Source organism: Hyperoodon ampullatus (assembly GCF_949752795.1).
Source record: "Hyperoodon ampullatus genome assembly, chromosome: 7".
NCBI lineage: Eukaryota > Metazoa > Chordata > Mammalia > Artiodactyla > Ziphiidae > Hyperoodon > Hyperoodon ampullatus.
The window spans coordinates 3559440-3582999 of record NC_136920.1 but is presented as its reverse complement, the minus strand read 5'-3'; the positions used below and the strand labels follow the sequence as shown (position 1 = coordinate 3582999).

Sequence of the window (23560 nt, the reverse complement as noted above, 5' to 3'; positions counted from 1 at the left end):
CTTCGAGGGGCAGTGGAGGGCACACAGGCCCGCCGTGGGAGCAGCACAGTGGTGGGTGTGCAGTTTCCTCTGGGGCATCCCTCTGACACCAGGACGGGGGTGAGCCTGGGTGGAGTGGGTGCTTGCGTTTCAGATGAGGGTCAGGTCCCGAAGGCCAGGCAGGTGGCCAAAACAGGCAGGAGGGGCTCTGAGGGCAGCCCCCCCTCACCTGGGGTCCTCCTCAAGCCGACCCTCACTACGCTGTCACCCTCCAGGGCCTGGGTTTCACCTGGGGCAGGTGTAAAGTGGGCGGGGACAGTGGTATCCACGGAAGGTGTGCGTGGGCTCCCGCGGTTTCCGTGGTTGGGTGGTGGGTGTTCTGGCTCCAGGTGGGGCAGGTAGGGTGGGCGTGCGGGGGGGGTGGGCAGAATGCGTCAGACAGTGGTGGAACCATAGATCGGGAAGCTGGGGGTGCTGCCCTCGGGAGCCTGGGCCGAGGAGACGCAGGATGGGCCACAGCTGCACTCGTCCACGTGGGTGTAGGTGTGCTGGAAGGCCGTCCCGTTGGGACACTGCATGGTCACCACCTCCTGGTGGGCCCTGGTCTCCTGGCAGCAGAAGCACGGGCACTGCGTGGCCCGGGCCCCCGTGGAGTACCTGCAGATGCACGGCCCTCAGGACCTGCCCACCCAGCCACAACCGCCCGGACTGCCCGGCTCCTGGTTTCTCGGGGGTCGGGAGGCAGCGGCCCCGTGCCTGTTCCCTGAGCGCTCGGGGCTGCTCTGTACTGGCCCGGGCAGCCCTCTCGGTCACTTTGAACCCCGACCTTCCCCAGCCAGGCCCCCTTTCTTTCCCAAAGCAACTCCTCTGACTTGCTGACCCTGTCAGACCCCTCCTCCAGGAACCTGCCCGGGGCCCTCCAGCCAGGCCTGGACCCATCCTCCTGCCTCTTCCAGCCCGTCTGCTCACAGCTGGCTGCAGCCCGGGCATCGGGGGTGGGGCGGGGCTCTGCCAGCAGCTCTTCCCTGACAGTCTGGTCCCCCTGGGTTCTGCCCGTCCTGCACGTGGACTCTGACCTTTGGGTGGCAGCCCTGGTGCCCTGCCCCACGTGGCCCTGCCAAGCTCTCTCCCAGGCCGGGCTCTGGGGGTCAGGGAAGGCCCCGGGGTTGGTGCAGCCCTGTTGGGGCGGCGCTTCTTTCCTTCCTGTAGCAAGCTGGGCCATCCAGCCCCAGCCCAGTGCCAGGTGTCCGGCCAGGGACACGGACACGTGGGGCACCGGGTGGTGTCCCCGTGTGTCCCGGGGGTGGGGGGAGGCGCGGGCCGCTCACCGGGACGCTCCCGGGCAGAAGCCCTCGCAGAAGGGGACGCTGACGGCGGCCTGGGTGGCGCAGCCCCGGTGTCGCAGGACCGTCATGCTGGCGCGTACCTGGCAGGAGTCTGGGCAGACGAAAGGCGGTGGAGGCGGATCTGAGGTCCCCGCCCGCGCCGCACCCCCACGTAACCTCCCGCTCAGGGTCGCGTTCTGGCGGCGGGGTTGGCTTCGGGAGGAGTCAGTGGGCGGGGCGGGGCGGGGCTGGGGGGCGCGAAGGCGGGCCTCGACTTACCCACTTCCTCACAGGAGTAGCAGCAGCCGATTTTCCTAAGGATGCCCTGCGGGGGAAGGGGGACAGAGGGTGAGCTGGGGCAGGCGGGGCCTCCTGGGGTGGGTGTGGGCGGGGCTCCCGGGTGGGTGTGGCTCTGGGCGTGGGCGGGGCCTCCGGGGCGGTCCTGGGCCCCAGACACACACCCTGCAGCTGGACACGTCCGGGCACGCGACGGGCGTCGGGGTCAGCATAGGGGGCCCGTTTTCAGCCTGGCAGTGGTACAACGTGCAGCTGTCCACGAGGCTGTTGACCCAGGTCTCGTTGGGCTGAAATAAAAGGGGGAGAGTGGGGGCCGGGTTGAGGATTATCTGGTGGGCCTAGAGGAGCTGGCGGGGAGGGTCTCTGGGGCGTGGGGGTTGAGACTGAGCCCCCCGTTACCTGAACCAGCCGGCCGTCGGACGTGAGGCAAGCCGTCTGCACGCACTCCCCGCAGCACTGCCCGGCCACCCTCGAGTACTGGAAGCCCTGGGGGTGGGGGGTGGGGGGTCACGTCCCTCAGCCCCAGCCTGGCTCGTCAGCCCTCCTGCTCTCCTGCCCATATCCCAGGGGCCCAGGGCCTCCCTAGCAGCACCTTTCCTCTGTGAGGCAGTGTCCCTGCCCTGCCCCAGTGTCCCCTCTTAGCCTCACCCCTGCTGCCAGCACCTTCTGCACTTGTGCCCTCCAGGAAGCTGATCCCAGCAGCCTGCAGGTCCTGCCCCTTGCCCAAGACCCCTTACACCATCCTCCTGCTTCACTCCCTCCCTTGGGAAGAAAAAAACCCCAGTGAAGCCTGAGCTGGAGACCCTTCCTGGACCCTAGGGTATGGTGACTGGGGGCTGCCCCAGGGGCCTGGGTCTGCCCAGGAGGCCGGCCTCACCTGGGGACAAGTGGTGTTGCAGGCATCCTCCTCACACTGCACGGTCGGGTCATGGGTGTCCACGGACAGGCAGGTGCACGTGTGGCAGGGAATGACCGCTGGGAAGGTTGCACCGACCTACAGTGGAGAGGATGAGGGGAGGTGACACTGAGGACCCTGAAGGGGCACCAGGGCCAGGACCTCTCCCCGTGTCGGTGAGGCCCACAGAGCAGTCTCTGTCCTCTTCACATGGGATTACGGATGTGCCCCCTGGCTGAGCACAGACCAGGGCAGGCAGGGGCCCCGGGCAGGCAGGAGGGGTGGGAGGGTGCAGTCCTGCCCTGAAGCTCTTGCTGGGAGAGCTAAGCTCCCAGAGGCTCTCTACAGAAGGTGCGTGTAAAGGGCCCAGAGCCTCGACTCACCTGCTGTCATGGCGGGAGGGGCTGGATAGGGCTGGGCGTGGGGAGACAAGGAGTGGACACGGGGCATCCCTCGGCGGATGTGCCCAGGCCCGGACCCACTCTCCGCCCTACCCCGACCGCCTAGCTGAGCCCTTACCCCGTAGACGGTGCCGTTGTAGGTGCACAGCTGAGGCCCTGGAAGGAAAGAGAGGGCTGAGGACCTGCCCAGGCAGCGGAAGGAAGTGTTCAGAGCCCCCGGCCCCACCCCCACCCCAGAGACTCACGGCAGCTGAAGGTGGGGCAGCAGCTGTCCTCCGCCTGGGTGCAGGCCAGCTCCTCTCCCGGCCTACATTTGGGTGGGCTCTGGGGGCACGTGCTTGTGTTGCAGACTGCGGGAGAGTTGTGGGGCTGCCTGGGGTGTCCCTGCCCTCTGCCCTCTGGCTATTCTGGTTCCCAGGGTAACATCTACCCACACTGGACCAAAGAGATCCCCCTTCCATGGGAGCTGACGGCTCTCTGTTGCCCTTCTGGGTCCCCACGCTTTGTCACCTCCCCGGTCTTCCCCAAGACCCTGGGTGGTACCAGGGCACACCAGAGGTCATCAGCTTCATTTTTAGGTGGAAAAATGAAGGCCCAAGAGGCCCCCCCACCTCGTGGTCCAGCCAAGTCCAGCTAGGACCCTGCAACCCTCCTCTGCCCTGCAGGCCTGCCGGCCAGGTGGCCTGTGCCCAACACCGTCCTCTGCCGTCTCTCCGCTCCACCCGGCCCCCTGGGGTGCAGGCCTCACCACACAGAGTTTCCATGCAGCAAGGGTTGTCGGCCAGGGGCCTGGTCTGGGCCACGAAGCCGGCCCCGCCACATTCCTGTGGCTGGTCCCGGGCCTCGCACTGCACAGGGGCGCACTGCACCGACACGGAGCCTTCATCACACACGCAGGACTGGCAGTTGCTGATCCACCGCTCTCCGGGCTGGAACAGACCAGGTCGGGGTCCCCCAGGGCTCCTGGGTGGTGCCCGGCCTCTGGGGCTGCGTCCAGCAGCGGGTCAGGCCCCAGCCCTCAGCATGCGGGCTCCGCCCTCAGCCTCCCCCGCTCTGGAGCAGGCGTGTGACGGTGATGCAGCTCACACTGGGGTGCCCACACCAGCCCCTCCCTGGCCCGGGTAGAGCTGCCGCCCTGAGATGGAGACCCCCTCCCTCCTGCTCAAGCAAGGAGTCAGGCAGCTGTGGGCGGAACACTCACGAATTTGGGAAACCCATCTGGTCCCACGCAGGCTGGGGGGGAAGGATGGGGAGAAAGGGGGTCACTGGGAGTGCTGGGGTTGGGGCCCAGCAGGCCTGGCCACCCCCTCCCCGCAACAGAGGCCTCTTCTTCCTGCTGGGGACAGAAGCCCCCGGAGAACTCGAGGGTGGTGGTCACTTAGGAGGGGGCTCAGGAACGCTCAAGCCCACCCTGCACCGCTGGCAGAACTGGGTGGGACGGGCCCAGGCTGGGGTCTGCCCGCCCCGTGGCCCTCCCCATCCCGCTCTGCGGGGCTGGGGAGGGCCCAGGTGTGGGGTTGCTTACGGCACTCGGGCACACAGATGTCCGTGTGCGAGTTGAACAGGATGTGACCGTCGGGACAGAAGCACCCCTCTGCCTGCCCCCCGCTCGCCGGGCTCTGGCTCCTGCAAGGCGACCAGGGCAGTCCAAGGAGGAGTGCAGTGGGCATGGTGGGGGGCTGGGGTCACTCCTGAAGTCCAGGGTCGGAGGTCAGGGCGGGGGAAGGGCACCCTGAGATCTGGGGCTTGGGGTCCCGGACCCTCTGTGGGTCTCCTCCTGGGTTCCCCCAGACCATTCAGGCAGGCCTGGGAGGCCTGCTGTCCCCACCGTCCTATCCCGTCCCTGTCTGCTGGGCTCACCTGGAGTCACAGGACTTGGGCTGCACGGGGCCACACGGCTTATACACCTTGGTGGGCGGGCAGGTGAGGTCTGCGAGCACACAGAAGGGTGTCAGGTGGGCCAAGGAAGCCAGGGCCCCCGGCGGCCACACCCGACTCACCACACAGCCCGCTGGTGGCGTTGCGCCAGTCGGGGCACACGGCCCGGGCACGGCAGAGCGCAGAGTAGGCCTCCAGGCTCTGGCAGAGCACTTCAGGGCGGTCAGGGTGGCTGGGCCCGCAGCTGTCGCTGACACAGGTACTGAAGAACGGGCCGGGCGGGATGAGGCCGTGGCACCCGGCGAAGACCCTGCAGGCAGGGCCGGTCAGAGGCCAGGGTGGATGCCCTGGGGGGGTGGCTGCCCCTGACCGCCCAGCCCATGCAGAGGACTCACGGGCTCAGCATCAGCTCGCAGAGGGGTTCCGGGGGGCACGGAGTGGAGGTGGGTGTGCTGGGTGCCGGCGAGCTGGAGCTGGTGGTCGGGGGCAGGCCGGTCGGTGCCCAGCAGCCCTCCCCGCTGCTGTTGGGGACCAGCCAGTACCGGGCCATGTCCTGGCAGGTGGGGGCCGTGGTGCCGTCGGGCCGGCGACAGTCATCCCTGCGGCTGTTGGTGCAGGTGCCTGGGGAGGGCGGGGCAGGCGCATCACTGTGGGGGGGTGGGGGCACTGGACCATCCTCTTCTCCCCTTCCAGCCCCCCGACTTCCCTGGCAGACAGTCAGCTATGAAACACTGCTTCCTGCCCGGAGCAGGTGGCAGGGGGAGCAGGCGGTCAAGAGCCAGGGCCGCCTGGGGGCGTGTGCCCGCAGCGGTGGTGCCCGGCCCCTCGCTCCCCCAGCAGGTGTCCTGCGGGTCCCTGCTTACCACACTGGCCCTCGGTGTTGTAGCTGAAGCGGCTGTAGGACAGCTGGACCTGGAAGACTCGCCCGTTGAAGATGATGCTCACGCCGATGGCGGGAATCGTGATGCTCATCTCTGTGGCCCCCGTCTCCGTCACGGTCAGGCCGTTCTTGCTGAAGCTCGGCCTCACCCGCGTTTGGCCAAACAGGATCTGGGGACGTGACCGGAGAACCCGTGACTTGGGCCGAGGGGCACGGGCTGGCCTTTGGGGCAGACGCTGGGCCCCCTCCTCGGCATCTGCACCCCGAAGCGCAGATGCCCCCTCGGGCCTGGGTCACAGTCGGCGCATTTGGGTCCCAGGGTGCTCTTGGCCGCGGGCACCTCCCACGCTCCTTCCTTGCTCAGGAGTCACTGTGCTTGGGGCCCCAGGTCGCCGTGTGCCCTTTGCCTCCCCTGAGGCCCCATGGGAGCTGCCCTCTGCGCGGGGGAAATGCGCTCTGTGTGCACCAGGGCTCCCGGGCCTCTGCCGGCCCCTGCCTTCCCTAACCAGGTTGGGACAGGCCAGTGCCGCTCTGCTGCCTGCACTCACCAGGCTTTCCTCCTGCCCCTTGGTGCCAGGGGTGGTGGTGAGGACGATGTCCATGGTCTCATAGTGGACGCTGAGGGCGCGGGGGCAGCTGGCAGCGGCCTCACAGTAGTGGTTGTGTAGGAGGATGCTGAGGTTCCCGTGGCGCGGCTGGATCTCCCGCATGAGGACGTGGGTGCAGTTGTCCAGGAAAGAGTAGGAGGTGCCGTCGAAGGTCTCGTAGTGGGTGTACCCCCAGCCGCTGCAGGAGCCTGGGGGGTGTGGACGGGTCTTACCCAGTGCCACCCAGAGCTGCCACCTTGGGGAGTCACTCAGCCCCCAGGGCCTCAGTCCTCTCGCTTATGACATGGGTATAGCAGGTTGGATGGGGGCCCCGAAGACGCATCCACCCAGAGCCTGCGAATGTGACCTCCTTTGGGAAAAGGGTCTTTGCAACTGTGATTAAGGATCACAGGGTGAGGTCGTCCTGAGTTACCAGGGTGGCCCTAAATCCAATGACAGGTGTCCTTCTAAGAGACAGAAGAGACACAGCGAGGAAGCCGTGTGTTGACTGGGGCAGAGGTGGGAGGGACGCGGCCACAGCCCGGGGTGCCTGAGTCCCCAAGTCTGGAAGGGGCGGACAGGACCCTCCTTTAAAGTTTTGGGGGGAGCTCAGTCCTGCAGACACCTTGATCTTGGATTTCTGGTCTCCAGGACTGGGAGAGAATCACTTTCTGTTGTTTTGAAGCACTCAGTTTGTGGTCCTTCATTTTAGCTGCCCCAGGCCCCCCGGGGGTTGTAAGATCGCCCGCTCCTACGTGCTGCTGCATGGGGAAATCTGCTCAGGACCCCTCAGGTTGCGATCCCCTCCTCTCCCTGATCTCAGAAACCCTCGGCTTCCCTTCAAACCGCCAAGCCTGATGGGGGGTGGGCTCAGCGATCCCGGGCATCGGGCATGGGGGACATGTGCGTGTCCCAAATGCCTGGCGGCGCATCCCCTCCCACCCCCGCCCCCAGCGGCAGGCTCTCACACTCGCACTCGTAGCTGTAGTCACAGGGCCCATCCCCGTTCTGCACTCTCACGGGCAGGTGCCCGTTCACGCAGACGACGTGGCCCACTGGCTTCGGCCCCAGCAGGGCGATACGGTTGTCACCCTCACACCGAGCCACCATGCAGTCCTCCAGGGTCCAGGACTCATTCACCTGGAGAGAAGGGCAGAGCGCTCGACAGGTGGGCTTGTGAGACCCCCCGCTCATCGCCGCCGCCTCAGGGCCCCCTCGGCCTGGGCAGGGCTGCCCCCGCCTCCTGGCCGGGCCGGTGCTAACCAGGCCCAGACCCCGCGTGCCTCCCTCCAGCCAAGCTAGCTGTGGAGCGGTCACCGAGGGGCTGGGGGTTGTGCCGTCACCCCGATGGGCACCCGAGGCCCTGTGCACACAGAAGGGCCTGGCGCTTCAGGGAGGAGGCGGGAAGCACACCTGTCGGGGAGGGATGGTGCGATTGCAGCCGGGAACTGGGGTGGATGGGGGAACAGAGGCCGAGGTCCCCGAGGGTGAGGAGGTAGGGCAGGTGCCCTGGAAGCGGTCGATGCCGCAGCGCTGGTTGCAGATGCCTAAGAAGTGGCAGCCTGCTCCGTCGGTCTCGTTGTAGATCATGTCCCCTACGAGTACAGAGACACTGGGTCAGCCAGGGAGGGGGGACAGGAGGGCGTCCCCGGACAGGCAGGCACATGGACACGGCCCGCGGGACCCAGCGTCCAGGCTGCAGGTCTCCACTCACCTGGTAGGAAGAGCTTTCCGAAGGCGTGGCAAAGGCAGGCTGTGCTGGGGCTGGGAGAGGCGGTGGAGATGGAGAAGGTCCCTGGGCTGCCAGAGGTCACCCCGGACCAGGAAGGGGTGGTGGGTGGGGACCCGGGGGCGGTCGATGTGGGGGAAGTCAAAAGGGGACCCGTAGGAGAGACACTGGGCAAGCCTGGCTTGGTGGTCATGGGTGGGGACCCCGGGAAGGCAGAGGGACTAGGTGTGGAGACGCTCTCGGTGGTCCCAGGGGAGAAGGGACCTGTCACACTGGTAGAGGTGTAGACACTCTGCGTAGTCCCCGTAGAGGAGGGACCTGTCACACTGGTGGAGGCATAGACCCTCTTGGCGGTCCCCGTGGAGAAGGGACCTGTCACACTGGTAGAGGTGTAGACAGTCTGCATAGTCCCCGTAGAGGAGGGACCTGTCACACTGGTGGAGGCATAGACCCTCTGGGTTGTCCCCGTGGAGAAGGAACCTGTCACACTAGTGGGGGTGGAGTCCCTCTTGAGCGTCCCTGGGGAGGAGAGGTGCGTCTGGGTGGTGACCCTCGATGACAGCCTGCCAGTGCTGGTGCTGATGGTGGAGGGTGCGGGGGCCGGCGTGGTGGACGTGGGCCCGGCGGGGCTGGGGCAGTGGCTGTGGTCACAGCAGAACACGCGGATCTCGTAGTTGAGGCACATCAGGCTACTCTGGTCTCGGTTCCGGCACACCAGGCCCTCCTCCAGCCGGCACTGCACCACCTGGCCCAGATCCTGCAGGGCCTTCTCAGGCAGGGCCTTGGCCCGACACTGCAGCTGCAGAGGCTGCTGGCAGATGGCCCCACCAGCCGCCTGGATATTAGCATAGGTCTCGAAGTCCCCCCCAGTGGCCCCTGGCATCGGGTGGCTCTGGTCCAGCCAGTCTGTCCAGGCACAGCGAGGCTGACAGGCTGTGGACATGATATCTGAGGCTGTGGACCTGGTCTCTGGGGACATGGTGACCGACAGCGTATGGGTCTTCTGCGAGGACACCGTGGCTGTGGAGGTGGCCAAGGAGGAGCCGAGGGTGGTGCCCAGTGAGGAGGTGCTGGGCTCATGCGTGGGGGTGGAGAGGGAGGCTCTGGTGCCGGCCCCTGTGCTGGAGGTGGCCTGGCCTGTGCTGGGTGTGGTGATGGGGGGTCCGGGTTTGGTCTCGGAGGGCCTGGTGGGGAGCTTTGTGACCTGAGGAGAGGCTGTGGGGTGCAGGGAGTGGGTGTAGGTGGTAGCTCTAGTGTTGGGCGTCACGGGGGTGGGGAGCAGGGTGGTCCCGAAGGTGGTGGTGTACATGTGCACACTTGGAGGGGCCGTGGTGGGGGCACCCGTCTGGGTCGTGGCAGAGGTCGAGGGCCATGGCACCGTGGCTGTGGAGCTGCTGGTGGCAGGCAGTGTGGTGGAGGTGAGGTGGGGGGTAGCCGTGGGGGGGCAGTGCCGGACATCATCGCAGCAGTACACACGGATGTTGTAGTTGAAGCACGTGGTGAACTGCCCCCTCTGGTCTTCGTTCCTGCAGACCAGCCCGACCTCCAGGCTGCAGCTGAGCACCTGCCCGATCTGACCGATGCTCACCTCAGGGAAGCTCTCCGCCCGGCATTCAATCTTCTGTGGCTGCTGACACATCTTGCCGCCCGCGGCCCGGATGTTCTCATAGGTCTCCATGTCTCCGCCCCTGACGCCCGAGGTGGGGAAGTCCACATCAAACCACTCTGTCCATTGGCATTTGGGTTGACAACTGGTTGTGCCCTGGCTGGTGGTGGCCCCGGTGGTGGCCGACATTGGGGTTCCCGTCATGCTGGTCTCAGGGTGCGAGGTGGACAGGGGGCCCGTGGAGGTGGTGCCCGTTGTGCCCACTGCTGTTCCCGGCAGCAGCTGAGACGTGGATGTTTGCGTCGTCACTGACTCTGGGGTGGGCCCCTTTGAGGCTGTGTGAGTCGGGAGGACCGACGTGGCCCTCCCCGGGATGGTGGGCTCTGTGGACGCTGGGGGAGATGTGAGGAATCCCGTGGCAGATGTTGGGAGCGTGCCTGTGTGGCTGGGCCTTGAGGATGTCACTCGGACTGTCAGTCCCGTGGAAAGGGAAGGCGCTGGTGTGGCACTGCTGGCAGGGGACCTGGTCGCCCCTGTGCTCCCCAGCCGTGTCGTGGACTGCGTGGCTGGTGGCACAGTGGTGGTGGTGCTGGAGGCAGTGGGGGACGTGGTGGCTGTGGCAGCAGAGGTGGCCACTGTGGCAGTGGCAGCAGTGGAGGTGGCTGCAGTGGTGACTGTAGCGGTGGAGGTTGTGGCAGTGGATGTGGTGGCAGTGGGAGCTGTAGAGGTGGCCAGAGTGGTGGCTGTGGCAGTGGAGGTGGTTGCCGTGGGGGCTGTGGCATTGGATGCAGTGGCAGTGGTGACTGTAGCAGTGGATGCGGTGGCAGTGGTGGCTGTGGCAGTGGAGGTTGTGGCAGTGGGGGCTGTGGCAGTGGATGTGGTGGGAGTGGGGGCTGTAGAGGTGGCCACAGTGGTGACTGTAGCAGTGGATGCGGTGGCAGTTGGGGCTGTGGCAATGGATGCGGTGGTAGTGGGGGCTATGGCAGTTGATGTGGTGGGAGTGGGGGCTGTAGAGGTGGCCACAGTGGTGGCTGTAGCAGTGGATGCGGTGATAGTGGGGGCTGTGGCAGTGGATGCGGTGGCAGTGGGGGCTGTGGCAGTGGAGGTGGTGGCAGTGGTGGCTGTGGCAGTGGATGTGGTTGCAGTGGGGGCTGTAGAGGTGGCCACAGTGGTGACTGTAGCAGTGGATGCAGTGATAGTGGGGGCTGTGGCAGTGGATGCAGTGGCAGTGGGGGCTGTGGCCGTGGATGCAGTGGAAGTGGGGGCTGTGGCAGTCGATGTGGTGGCAGTGGGAACTGTAGAGGTGGGAGTGGTTGCTGTGGCAGTGGAGGTGGTGGCAGTGGGGGCTGTGGCAGTGGATGTGGTGGCAGTTGGGGCTGTGGCAATGGATGCGGTGGTAGTGGGGGCTATGGCAGTTGCTGTGGTGGCAGTGGGGGCTGTAGAGGTGGCCACAGTGGTGACTATAGCAGTGGATGCAGTGATAGTGGGGGCTGTGGCAGTGGATGCAGTGGAAGTGGGGGCTGTGGCAGTGGATGCAGTGGAAGTGGGGGCTGTGGCAGTGGAGGTGGTGGCAGTGGGAGCTGCAGAGGTGGCCACAGTGGTGGCTGTGGCAGTGGATGTGATGGCAGTGGGGGCTGTGGCAGTGGAGGTGGTGGCAGTGGGGGCTGTGGCAGTGGAGGTGGTGGCAGTGGGAGCTGTAGAGGTGGCCACAGTGGTTGCTGTGGCAGTGGAGGTTGTGGCCGTAGTGGCTGTGGCAGTGGATGTGGTGGCAGTGGCGGTGGGGGACGTCAGCTCCCCGCAGTGGCTGTACCCACAGCACAGCACGCGGATTTTGTAGTTGTAGCACATCTTGAACAGGCCCACCTGCTCGTCGTTCCTGCAGACCAGGCCGAAGCTGACGTCACAGTGCACGTGCTGATTCAGCTCCTCCAGCCTCACGTTGGGGAAGTTTTCGGCCTGGCACTCTATGCCCTGGGGCTGCTCGCACACGGCGCCTCCCGCACGCCTGATCTTGTCGTAGGACTCGACGTCCCCCCCGGCCTCCTCGGATTTGGGGTAGTCCTCGTCAAACCACTCTGTCCACTGACAGCGGGGCTCACAGGTGGTGGTGGCCGTTGACACCAGGGTTCCTGGCGTGCTGGTCTCAGGGTGCGAGGTGGACAGCGGGCCCGTGGAGGTGGTGCCCGTTGTGCCCACTGCTGTTCCCGGCAGCAGCTGAGACGTGGATGTTTGCGTCGTCACTGACTCTGGGGTGGGCCCCTTTGAGGCTGTGTGAGTCGGGAGGACCGACGTGGCCCTCCCCGGGATGGTGGGCTCTGTGGACGCTGGGGGAGATGTGAGGAATCCCGTGGCAGATGTTGGGAGCGTGCCTGTGTGGCTGGGCCTTGAGGATGTCACTCGGACTGTCAGTCCCGTGGAAAGGGAAGGCGCTGGTGTGGCACTGCTGGCAGGGGACCTGGTCACCCCTGTGCTCCCCAGCCGTGTCGTGGACTGCGTGGCTGGTGGCACAGTGGTGGTGGTGCTGGAGGCAGTGGGGGACGTGGTGGCTGTGGCAGCAGAGGTGGCCACTGTGGCAGTGGCAGCAGTGGAGGTGGCTGCAGTGGAGACAGTAGCGGTGGAGGTTGTGGCAGTGGATGTGGTGGCAGTGGGAGCTGTAGAGGTGGCCAGAGTGGTGGCTGTGGCAGGGGAGGTGGTTGCCGTGGGGGCTGTGGCATTGGATGCAGTGGCAGTGGTGACTGTAGCAGTGGATGCGGTGGCAGTGGTGGCTGTGGCAGTGGAGGTTGTGGCAGTGGGGGCTGTGGCAGTGGATGTGGTGGCAGTTGGGGCTGTGGCAATGGATGCGGTGGTAGTGGGGGCTACGGCAGTTGATGCGGTGGCAGTGGGGGCTGTAGAGGTGGCCACAGTGGTGACTGTACTAGTGGATGCGGTGATAGTGGGGGCTGTGGCAGTGGATGTGGTGGCAGTGGGGGCTGTGGCAGTGGATGTGGTGGCAGTGGGGGCTGTAGATGTGGCCACAGTGGTGACTGTAGCAGTGGATGCGGTGGCAGTTGGGGCTGTGGCAATGGATGCGGTGGTAGTGGGGGCTATGGCAGTTGATGTGGTGGCAGTTGGGGCTGTGGCAATGGATGCGGTGGTAGTGGGGGCTGCGGCAGTTGATGTGGTGGCAGTGGGGGCTGTAGAGGTGGCCACAGTGGTGACTGTAGTGGTGGAGGTTGTGGCAGTGGATGTGGTGGCAGTGGGAGCTGTAGAGGTGGCCAGAGTGGTGGCTGTGGCAGTGGAGGTGGTTGCCGTGGGGGCTGTGGCATTGGATGCAGTGGCAGTGGTGACTGTAGCAGTGAATGCGGTGGCAGTGGTGGCTGTGGCAGTAGAGATTGTGGCAGTGGGGGCTGTGGCAGTGGAGGTTGTGGCAGTGGGGGCTGTGGCAGTGGATGTGGTGGCAGTTGGGGCTGTGGCAATGGATGCGGTGGTAGTGGGGGCTACGGCAGTTGATGTGGTGGCAGTGGGGGCTGTAGAGGTGGCCACAGTGGTGACTGTAGCAGTGGATGCGGTGATAGTGGGGGCTGTGGCAGGGGTTGCGGTGGCAGTGGGGGCTGTGGCAGTGGATGTGGTGGCAGTGGGGGCTGTGGAGGTGGCCACAGTGGTGACTGTAGCAGTGGATGCAGTGATAGTGGGGGTCGTGGCAGTGGATGTGATGGCAGTGGGGACTGTGGCAGTGGAGGTGGTGGCAGTGGGGGCTGTGGCAGTGGAGGTGGTGGCAGTGGAAGCTGTAGAGGTGGCCACAGTGGTGGCTGTGGCATTGGAGGTTGTGGCCGTAGTGGCTGTAGCAGTGGATGTGGTGGCAGTGGTGGTGGGGGACGTCAGCTCCCCGCAGTGGCTGTACCCACAGCACAGCACGCGGATTTTGTAGTTGTAGCACATCTTGAACAGGCCCACCTGCTCGTCGTTCCTGCAGACCAGGCCGAAGCTGACGTCACAGTGCACGTGCTGATTCAGCTCCTCCAGCCTCACGTTGGGGAAGTTTTCGGCCTGGCACTCTATGCCCTGGGGCTGCTCGCACACGGCCCCTCCCGCACGCCTGATCTTGTCGTAGGACTCGACGTCCCCCCCGGCCTCCTCGGATTTGGGGTAGTCCTCGTCAAACCACTCTGTCCACTGACAGCGGGGCTCACAGGTGGTGGTGGCCGTTGACACCAGGGTTCCTGGCGTGCTGGTCTCAGGGTGCGAGGTGGACAGCGGGCCCGTGGAGGTGGTGCCCGTTGTGCCCACTGCTGTTCCCGGCAGCAGCTGAGACGTGGATGTTTGCGTCGTCACTGACTCTGGGGTGGGCCCCTTTGAGGCTGTGTGAGTCGGGAGGACCGACGTGGCCCTCCCCGGGATGGTGGGCTCTGTGGACGCTGGGGGAGATGTGAGGAATCCCATGGCAGATGTTGGGAGCGTGCCTGTGTGGCTGGGCCTTGAGGATGTCACTCGGACTGTCAGTCCCGTGGAAAGGGAAGGCGCTGGTGTGGCACTGCTGGCAGGGGACCTGGTCACCCCTGTGCTCCCCAGCCGTGTCGTGGACTGCGTGGCTGGTGGCACAGTGGTGGTGGTGCTGGAGGCAGTGGGGGACGTGGTGGCTGTGGCAGCAGAGGTGGCCACTGTGGCAGTGGCAGCAGTGGAGGTGGCTGCAGTGGAGACAGTAGCGGTGGAGGTTGTGGCAGTGGATGTGGTGGCAGTGGGAGCTGTAGAGGTGGCCAGAGTGGTGGCTGTGGCAGGGGAGGTGGTTGCCGTGGGGGCTGTGGCATTGGATGCAGTGGCAGTGGTGACTGTAGCAGTGGATGCGGTGGCAGTGGTGGCTGTGGCAGTGGAGATTGTGGCAGTGGGGGCTGTGGCAGTGGATGTGGTGGCAGTTGGGGCTGTGGCAATGGATGCAGTGGTAGTGGGGGCTATGGCAGTTGATGTGGTGGGAGTGGGGGCTGTAGAGGTGGCCACACTGGTGACTGTAGCAGTGGATGCGGTGGCAGTTGGGGCTGTGGCAATGGATGTGGTGGTAGTGGGCGCTATGGCAGTTGATGTGGTGGCAGTGGGGGCTGTAGGGGTGGCCACAGTGGTGACTATAGCAGTGGATGCAGTGATATTGGGGGCTGTGGCAGTGGATGCAGTGGAAGTGGGGGCTGTGGCAGTGGATGCAGTGGAAGTGGGGGCTGTGGCAGTGGATGTGGTGGCAGTGGGAGCTGCAGAGGTGGGAGTGGTGGCTGTGGCAGTGGAGGTGGTGGCAGTGGGGGCTGTGGCAGTGGAGGTGGTGGCAGTGGGAGCTGTAGAGATGGGAGTGGTGGCTGTGGCAGTGGATGTGATGGCAGTGGGGGCTGTGGCAGTGGAGGTGGTGGCAGTGGGGGCTGTGGCAGTGGAGGTGGTGGCAGTGGGAGCTGTAGAGATGGGAGTGGTGGCTGTGGCAGTGGATGTGGTGGCAGTGGGGGCTGTGGCAGTGGAGGTGGTGGCAGTGGGGGCTGTGGCAGTGGATGTGGTGGCAGTGGGAGCTGTAGAGGTGGCCACAGTGGTGGCTGTGGCATTGGAGGTTGTGGCCGTAGTGGCTGTAGCAGTGGATGTGGTGGCAGTGGCGGTGGGGGACGTCAGCTCCCCGCAGTGGCTGTACCCACAGCACAGCACGCGGATTTTGTAGTTGTAGCACATCTTGAACAGGCCCACCTGCTCGTCGTTCCTGCAGACCAGGCCGAAGCTGACGTCACAGTGCACGTGCTGATTCAGCTCCTCCAGCCTCACGTTGGGGAAGTTTTCGGCCTGGCACTCTATGCCCTGGGGCTGCTCGCACACGGCGCCTCCCGCACGCCTGATCTTGTCGTAGGACTCGACGTCCCCCCCGGCCTCCTCGGATTTGGGGTAGTCCTCGTCAAACCACTCTGTCCACTGACAGCGGGGCTCACAGGTGGTGGTGGCCGTTGACACCAGGGTTCCTGGCGTGCTGGTCTCAGGGTGCGAGGTGGACAGCGGGCCCGTGGAGATGGTGCCCGTTGTGCCCACTGCTGTTCCCGGCAGCAGCTGAGACGTGGATGTTTGTGTCGTCACTGACTCTGGGGTGGGCCCCTTTGAGGCTGTGTGAGTCGGGAGGACCGACGTGGCCCTCCCCGGGATGGTGGGCTCTGTGGACGCTGGGGGAGATGTGAGGAATCCCGTGGCAGATTTTGGGAGCGTGCCTGTGTGGCTGGGCCTTGAGGATGTCACTCGGACTGTCAATCCCGTGGAAAGGGAAGGCGCTGGTGTGGCACTGCTGGCAGGGGACCTGGTCACCCCTGTGCTCCCCAGCCATGTCGTGGACTGTGTGGCTGGTGGCACAGTGGTGGTGGTGCTGGAGGCAGTGGGGGACGTGGTGGCTGTGGCAGCAGAGGTGGCCACTGTGGCAGTGGCAGCAGTGGAGGTGGCTGCAGTGGTGACTGTAGCGGTGGAGGTTGTGGCAGTGGATGTGGTGGCAGTGGGAGCTGTAGAGGTGGCCAGAGTGGTGGCTGTGGCAGGGGAGGTGGTTGCCGTGGGGGCTGTGGCAGTGGATGCGGTGGCAGTGGGGGCTGTGGCAGTGGAGGTGGTGGCAGTGGGGGCTGTGGCAGTGGAGGTGGTGGCAGTGGGAGCTGTAGAGATGGGAGTGGTGGCTGTGGCAGTGGATGTGATGGCAGTGGGGGCTGTGGCAGTGGAGGTGGTGGCAGTGGGGGCTGTGGCAGTGTATGTGGTGGCAGTGGGAGCTGTAGAGGTGGCCACAGTGGTGGCTGTGGCAGTGGAGGTTGTGGCCGTAGTGGCTGTAGCAGTGGATGTGGTGGCAGTGGCGGTGGGGGACGTCGGCTCCCCGCAGTGGCTGTACCCACAGCACAGCATGCGGATTTTGTAGTTGTAGCACATCTTGAACAGGCCCACCTGCTCGTCGTTCCTGCAGACCAGGCCGAAGCTGACATCACAGTGCACGTGCTGATTCAGCTCCTCCAGCCTCACGTTGGGGAAGTTTTCGGCCTGGCACTCTATGCCCTGGGGCTGCTCGCACACGGCCCCTCCCGCACGCCTGATCTTGTCGTAGGACTCGACGTCCCCCCCGGCCTCCTCGGATTTGGGGTAGTCCTCGTCAAACCACTCTGTCCACTGACAGCGGGGCTCACAGGTGGTGGTGGCCGGGACTACAGAGCTGCTGCCCACTCGGGTCATGGTTGAGGTGGACTTGGTGGATGGGGTCTGTGAGGTGGAGGCTGCCGTGGACAGGAGGGAGGTTCCTCTAGTGGATGTGGTCTGGGTGGAGGTGGGCAGGGGCTGGGAGGATGGCTGCTGGCTGGTGCCCAGGGCCAGGCTGGTGCTGCAGGGCACGTAGTCACAGCAGAGGACCCTCAGCTCGTAGTTGTGGCAGAGCGGGGGGTTCTGCTCACTGTTGAGGCAGGTCAGCCCGCGGGCCTGGCCACACTCCACCTTCTGGCCCAGCTTCTCCAAAGGCATATCCGGGAACTGCTGGGCCCGGCACTCGACATGCGCTGGGGCCGGGCAGAACTGGTAGCCCCTCTGCCTCAGGTTCTTAAAGGTCTCAAAGTCTCCCCCTTCCATGCCCAGCTCTGGACGTCCACTGTCATACCAGTCGGACCAGCGGCAGTGCTCCTGCACGCACACGGTGGAGGGTGTGGCGACCGAGCCTGTGGGTGGAGGGCCGGGGTCCCCATCAGCCTCCTCTGCATCCTTGCCAGCCACGCCCAGAGGAGTGACTCATGTCCCCTTGCCCCAGCGTTGGCCCCGGGCCATCCTTTGCACCCAGGACACCTGTACCAGGTGCCCACTGGGTTCTCTTTTGGCACCCAGACCATCACCGGGGTCAGGGTCTCTGGTGAGTGAGGCAGGACCAGTGGTGTGTCTGCCAGGCTTACCTGTGGTGGAGGGCAGAACCGCAGTGCTGGTGAAGGTGAAGGGCGTTGTGGATGGGGTTCCGGGACACTCCTCGGCCTTTCGGATGACGGTTCCATTGTCTCTGCAGATGGCAATCAGGCAGGCGCCCAGCCCATCGGTCGTGTTGTAGATGACGTCCCCGTAGGCATAGGTTCTGCCCTCATAGGTGCACGTACAGGCTGGAGACGGACAGGTACGGGGCTCATTCAGAGCCCCCAGCCCCCAGCCCTCAAACCAACAGGCCCCCGCTTACCCGCGGGGCTGTATGTGCACTGGAGGCCTCTGGAGGTGCAGTTGCTGGGAGGGGGAGAGAGAAGAGCTGAGGGCCAGCAGGGCCGAGGCCTTACTGTGCCCACCCGGCCCCACTTCATGTCCTCCTAGACCCCAACCCCGCTCCACCACTGGCTCACCAGCTCTGGCAGTTCTCCGCCGTGGGGACCCTGGTGCCGGCATCATAGTAGTTTCCATTCTCATCGTAGCAGCCCCCACACTGGGCCACGCACTTCATCTGGTCCTCATTGAAGAACGGCTTGCTGGGCGGGCACTTTGGGTAGCAGCCTGGGGCGGGCACAGGGCAGGGAGAAGACTCCCCTCTCAGGCCGGGCGGTGGGACTGCCCCGGCCGCCACCCGTCTCTGTCCCCCCGTCCCGAGGGTGGGCATGGGGAGGCAGGAGCTCCCTTGCCCCGTTGCCTGCACGCTGTGCTGCGGTGATGAGGCGTGGCCTCCCCCGAACAGCCTGCCCTCACCTTCCAGGCCTGGCAGGTCCATCAGGCAGCGGCCACTGGGGTTCCGGCAGGTCCTCAGGCAGGGGGCCCCGCAGGGCTGGTAATGCCATTCACACTCCCCGTGGGGGTTGTAGTAGTCGCAGAACAGGGCTGAGCGAGGGGGAGAGAGGCTGTGGGCGCCCGCCGGGCCCCGTCACCTGACTCCTCCCAGATCCGAGGGGTCTCAGGGCCTGGCCCCCCGAATTCCAGTTTCATTTCTCAGCCCTGCTCTCAGAACTCCTGTCCCCCACTGAGCCATCCCATTTGGGGGCTACCTGTCTGTCTGGTTTGTACGCACACGAACGTGAGCACGTGCGTGTAGTACACGCGTGTCACGTGTCTTTATGTGTGCATGCGTGCCCGTCAGGCCCCAGAGCTGGTGCAGCTGCACCTCACGCCGCCACCATGGCCAGAGCCCGACTCACGGCAGATGTCCGGGGTCCGCCAGGACACGCACACACCCACTTCGCGGCAGGCCTGGGCGTAGGCGGCCACGGCCGTGCAGAAGCACTCGCAGTCGCCCCCCGAGTCACAGGCGCACGCGTCGCTCACGCAGGCCTCGTAGTACCTGGTGGAGTCGACCTGGGTTGGGGAGGTGACTGCTCAGCGAGAAGAAGCCGGACCCTGGGCAGCCGGCTCCCCATTTGCACGGCAAACCCCCATCTGCCACCTGCGACGCGCCCACCTGGGCACCCACCCCTGCCACTCCTTCCTCGCCTCTGCCCAGCCACCTCACTTAACTGTAGGCCAGCCCCCCCATGACCGTGCTGTGACCTGTCCTGACAAACGGGGTGCTGTCTCCTCAGGGTCACGGCGTGCCCCCCGCTCCTCCCTCCCAGATGGCAGAGCCCAGGGCAACCGTGTCGCGCATCTGCCACCACGGGCGGCACCATCCGAGGTGCAGACTGCTGTGTCAGGTTCACAGAGGACTTTCTGAGCCAGCGGGCAGGGCACCTGGGGTGCGGGCGGGGGCTGCGAGCCCGGCGGGACGCGAGGCCTCACGCAGACTGGCCAGCGTCAGCTGTGGACCAGTCCCACTACGCCGCCTGCTCGGCACCCGCGAGTCCCGGGTCACGAGACCGAGTCGGTGAGTGGGCCCTGCGGTCCTTGTTCAGTAGCAGGAAGGGCTTCGGGGAAGGCTCTTAGGCCGTGGCGATCCTCCGCTTCCGTGGGGCCCGGCTGGGCTGGAGGCCCCCTGAGGTTTCTGTCCGTGCTGGGGGCTGGCGGCTCAGGGAATGTGGGGGAGGACCGGGAGGTGACATTGAGGTCCTTCCTGGGTGGCTCACAGCCCCGTTTCCAGGGGATGAGGCTGAGTGCCATCAGGGAAAGCAGAGCAGGACTGGGGACATGGGCACCTGCCTGGTAGGAGGTCCACACAGTGTGCCGTGTACAACGGTCAGGGTCAAGGCCGTCTTCAGAGGACCAGCCTGGGCCAGACCCAGGTCCCACCAGGAGGGAAGGAGGCAGCCCCAGCACCCCCTTGGCCCACCTGAGAACGGCAGGCGCTGAAGGTGACGCTGTTGATGATGCTGCACTGCTTCTGGGCCCAGGACTTGCGGTACGGGTTGGCGGTGCAGGGGTCCTTGGGGGCCTGGGCGTCCGGGCAGGACGGGGAGAATTTCCAGCTGTTGCCGAACTCCAGCACGTCGCTCACCACGGACTGGCTCCGCGTGGTGAAGTCGTTGAGGGCGTTGTCGTCAAAGTTCCCACACAGCCCGCAGACCCTCCCCTGCAGATGGATGCAGAGATGGGCACAGGGTGGGGCTGCATGGGGTGGCCTGAGGGAGCAGCACAGAGCCTGGCCTGGGAGGCGTGACTGCAGGCCACCCTATTCCCCCAGGCAGCACCCAGTGAACTTTCAGGAAGGGAGGGTGCACAAGGGGTCCTGCAGTGGGCATGAAGGCAGGTGGGCAGGTGGATAGGCAGGTGGACATGTGGATAGGTGGGCAAGTAGACAGGTAGAAAGGTAAGCAAGTGGACAGGCAGGTGGACAGGTAAACAGTTGGGCAGGCAGGTGGGCAGGTGGATAGGGGGGTGGGTAGGTAGACAGGTGGGCAGGTGGACAGTGGGGCAGATGGACAGGCAGGCAGGCTGGTGGGCAGGTGGACAGGTAGGTGGACAGGTGGACAGAAAGGCAGGCAGACAGGCAGGCAGGCACCTGCTCCCCTATAGAACCTTAGCCCAGCGGGCATGGAACAGCGGAGTTCAGAGACCAGGGAGCAAGAGCGCTTTCCAACCAGGACTGACACGCCCACAGGACTGACATGCCCACAGGACTGACACGCCCACTGGTCAGTTTGGTCTCAACATGTTGCCCCTTCGGGAACCGGACATGGTGCACGGCCTCCCCAGCCCTCAGCAGTCCGTCAGCTGCCAGATTGCACTGCCGGGCCAGGTCTAGGAGTAAGAGCTCCGTCCCTCCCCAAGGGGGTCCCGCAGCCTGCCCACCCCCACCTTGTACTCCTGGTGCAGCCGAATAAACACGCTGGTCTTCCGGTCCCAGGACACGACCATGCCACTGCGGGTCTCGATGGCCAGGTAGATGCCCATGTAACGGATCTTGTAGGGCAGGTCTCCGCCTGGCCCCCTCTGCACCACCTTGTAGGAACCCTCGTGGAGGATCAGCTCATAGTTCTGCAGAGGGGCACAGGGGAGGCGGCGGCTGCAGGCAGCTGAGGGGCCAGCTTTGGGGCCGGAGCCCCCTTCCCCCCATGGCCCAGGACAGGGACTCTGTGGGTGCTCAGGGGCCCAATGCATGGGGCTGGCATTAGGAATGAGCCGGACTCCTGACACTGTCTGCAAACTTGAGGTGAGAGACTGGGAGCCCGCAGAGGCTGTGTGGGAAGTTGGGAGCTGTGGGCAAGCAGAGTTGGGCAGAGGGCACAGGAGCTGCAGGAGACCACCCAGCCCCATCTCGGGCCTGCACCCCACTCTTCTGCTGCCTTCCTCACACCTCTCCCCACCTTTGGGGCGGGTGGGAAACGGCCCCCAGTCAGCAGCCCTGCTCTCTGCACCGTGAACTCTGACCACCCTCTGCTAGAAGTGGTCACCCCAGGTGTGGGGGGCTGAATGAAGGCCCCCCAAAAAGACACGTAGAGTTCTAACCCCCAGAATCCGCGAATGTGCCCTGATTTGGAAAAAGGGTCTTTGCAGCTGTGATGATGTGAAGGATCTGGAGGTGAGACCATCGTGGATTTAGGGAGGGCCCAGATCCAGGGACGGGGGTTGCTACCAGGTCAGACAGGGGAAAAGAACACAGAGAAGGGGCCGTGTGAGGACAGAGCAGAGACCGGGGGGGACACGGCCACAAGCCAGGAGCCCCCAGAATCTGGATAAGGCAGGAAGGACCCTCGCCTGGAGCCTGTGGCGGGAGCCTGGCCTCAGAACCATGAGAGAATTAATTTCTCGGGTTGCAAGTCCCTGGGATGTGGCTGTTACTGTGGCCCTGAGACCCGAGGCCACAGCTGGAGGTCCAGGGGCCCCGGCTGGGGCTCCAACAGGGCTGCAGAGGGAGGAAGACGGTTCCCAGGTGCCCCCACCTCCAGGAAGATCTTGATGGCCTTGGAGCAGGTGACGCCTGTGGTCCCGCAGGGGACGTTCTCGGTGACGATGCGGAAGTTCCCGTTGCTGGCATTGTTGCCCGCACAGTAGTCCTGGGAAGGGGAGGAGAGGGACATGGTCACGGCCCCAGCACCAGCTCGCTGGCCGGGGGGTGGGTGAGGGGCCGTGTACCTGGGCCAGCATGTGCTGGCCGAGGGAGGGGGGGCCGCATACCTGGGCCAGCGTGTACTCGCAGCTCCCCTCAAAGCTGTAGCGCTCGCCGTCAAAGGTGATAAAGTGGCCGTCCCCATAGGCCACGCAGGTGCCCAGGCAGGGCCGGTGGCTGCACTCCCACCTGCGGCCCCTGCAAGTGCTGGAGGGGAAGGGAGGTGATGCCCTGCTGCAGGGGGCCGGGCCAGGAGACCACCTCACCAGGCAGCCGCGGCAGAGCCCGTCACGACTGTGACAAGGACAAGGACACAGTGCCTCTTCCATAAAACAGGAACGCGGTGGTGCCCCTCCCCAGGCTGGAGGGGTTAAATGGAGCAGGGAGCTCGGGGCACACGGCATCCGACACCCCACCCCCCGGTTGGGCTCCTGTCTGCAGGCTCCCCTAACCCTTGGCGCCTGGGGTGCAGGGCCCACGGCCCTGGGGGCAGCTTCAACTGGCCCTGCTGTCTGCTGGGCAGAGAAGGCCAGTCCCTGGGCACCTTCCAGAGGACGAACGGGCCACCCGGGGCTTTCCAGGCCTCAGCTCCTCTCCCGCCTCCTGCCAAGGACATCCTGGCCGAGGCCCGCTCGGGCCGCTGTCCCCGTGGCCTCCGCCCACACCGCCCCCTCCGCGGCCCCTCCACACACCAGGTGTTACAGTCGACCCTGATGGTCTCCCCGGGCTTGTAGGCGGCCTCGTTGTGCAGGCAGGGGCAGTCGTCCTCGGCCACACAGCCCCCGCTCCCATCGGCCAACAGCCCCGCGGGGCAGACGCAGCCCGACACACAGTGCGTGCTGAACTGTGGACAGGCAGATGCCCATCAGCGGCTTGTCCGGCTCGGCTCGGGGACACCAAGGGGCAGGGGACGCTGCCCCCCCACCCCCGGGCCCGGGCAGCGCTGCCGTGCCCTCCCAGCTGACTCACACAGTCCACATCCAGCACGTGGCAGCTCCGCACACACTCGGCCCCGGGCGTGTCCGCGGAGGCGTTTTTACAGTCCAGGAACAGCATGGGGGCCACGCACCCTGAGGAGGAGACCACGCTGGGTGGGCCGCCCGGCCCAGCAGCAGCCCCTCCCCTTGGTTGTCGGGAGGTGGCGCGGGGCCCTGAGTGGGGGAGGCCCGGGGCGGGGTGGGGGGTAGAACCTGTGCTCCGCTCCATGGCTCCCAGGCAGCTCAGCTTCCCGCTCGCACATGAACTACAAGAGATGAGAACAATAGCCGGTCTGGGCAGCTGCCCGCTGCCCCACAGGCCTCACCCAGATCTCGGCCGGCTGGGCCCCCGGGCCTTGTCATGAGGGGAGGGAGGCGCCTGCTCCGGGGTGCGGTGAGGGCCCCAGATCCCCGCGAATGCACTGAGTGAATGAGCGGAGGTGCCAGGAAGGTACCTGGAGTCGGGCGGGAGGGGATGGGGGAGGCCAGGACAGGGGTGCACGCAGGTGGGCCCTCCAGGGCACACACCGTGCCCCCTACGGGCCCCAGACCCACGGAACGCCTTCCCGGGCCAGAGGAGGGGTCCCTCTCAGAAGGGCTAAGGGGTGCACGGGGCTGAACTTCCCTCCCCAGGGA

The 23560-nt window shown here is 65.7% G+C and overlaps 1 protein-coding gene across 1 annotated transcript in view; it reads right to left on the bottom strand.

The window, feature by feature from the left end:
- Nucleotides 1–1488: 1488 nt before the first annotated feature.
- Nucleotides 1489–23560, bottom strand: part of MUC5B (mucin 5B, oligomeric mucus/gel-forming) — a gene marked incomplete at both ends in the record, with an annotated part of 32269 nt that continues 10197 nt past the window's right edge. Inside the window, 38 exons of the mRNA XM_079709452.1 lie at nucleotides 1489–1629; nucleotides 1766–1888; nucleotides 2001–2087; nucleotides 2479–2595; nucleotides 3016–3053; nucleotides 3143–3247; nucleotides 3646–3826; nucleotides 4099–4130; nucleotides 4423–4523; nucleotides 4758–4827; nucleotides 4898–5085; nucleotides 5171–5396; nucleotides 5639–5825; nucleotides 6204–6451; nucleotides 7211–7382; nucleotides 7656–7837; nucleotides 7957–9859; nucleotides 9936–11211; nucleotides 11388–11791; nucleotides 11868–12402; nucleotides 12493–13281; nucleotides 13458–13861; nucleotides 13938–14790; nucleotides 15210–15723; nucleotides 15797–16134; nucleotides 16422–17229; nucleotides 17458–17655; nucleotides 17730–17773; nucleotides 17887–18034; nucleotides 18224–18352; nucleotides 18667–18823; nucleotides 19731–19970; nucleotides 20696–20875; nucleotides 21781–21894; nucleotides 22016–22154; nucleotides 22640–22791; nucleotides 22917–23017; nucleotides 23138–23190. Coding sequence (XP_079565578.1) covers nucleotides 1489–1629; nucleotides 1766–1888; nucleotides 2001–2087; nucleotides 2479–2595; nucleotides 3016–3053; nucleotides 3143–3247; nucleotides 3646–3826; nucleotides 4099–4130; nucleotides 4423–4523; nucleotides 4758–4827; nucleotides 4898–5085; nucleotides 5171–5396; nucleotides 5639–5825; nucleotides 6204–6451; nucleotides 7211–7382; nucleotides 7656–7837; nucleotides 7957–9859; nucleotides 9936–11211; nucleotides 11388–11791; nucleotides 11868–12402; nucleotides 12493–13281; nucleotides 13458–13861; nucleotides 13938–14790; nucleotides 15210–15723; nucleotides 15797–16134; nucleotides 16422–17229; nucleotides 17458–17655; nucleotides 17730–17773; nucleotides 17887–18034; nucleotides 18224–18352; nucleotides 18667–18823; nucleotides 19731–19970; nucleotides 20696–20875; nucleotides 21781–21894; nucleotides 22016–22154; nucleotides 22640–22791; nucleotides 22917–23017; nucleotides 23138–23190 — 11677 coding nt within the window. The remainder of the gene's footprint in view (nucleotides 1630–1765; nucleotides 1889–2000; nucleotides 2088–2478; nucleotides 2596–3015; nucleotides 3054–3142; nucleotides 3248–3645; nucleotides 3827–4098; nucleotides 4131–4422; nucleotides 4524–4757; nucleotides 4828–4897; nucleotides 5086–5170; nucleotides 5397–5638; nucleotides 5826–6203; nucleotides 6452–7210; nucleotides 7383–7655; nucleotides 7838–7956; nucleotides 9860–9935; nucleotides 11212–11387; nucleotides 11792–11867; nucleotides 12403–12492; nucleotides 13282–13457; nucleotides 13862–13937; nucleotides 14791–15209; nucleotides 15724–15796; nucleotides 16135–16421; nucleotides 17230–17457; nucleotides 17656–17729; nucleotides 17774–17886; nucleotides 18035–18223; nucleotides 18353–18666; nucleotides 18824–19730; nucleotides 19971–20695; nucleotides 20876–21780; nucleotides 21895–22015; nucleotides 22155–22639; nucleotides 22792–22916; nucleotides 23018–23137; nucleotides 23191–23560) is intronic.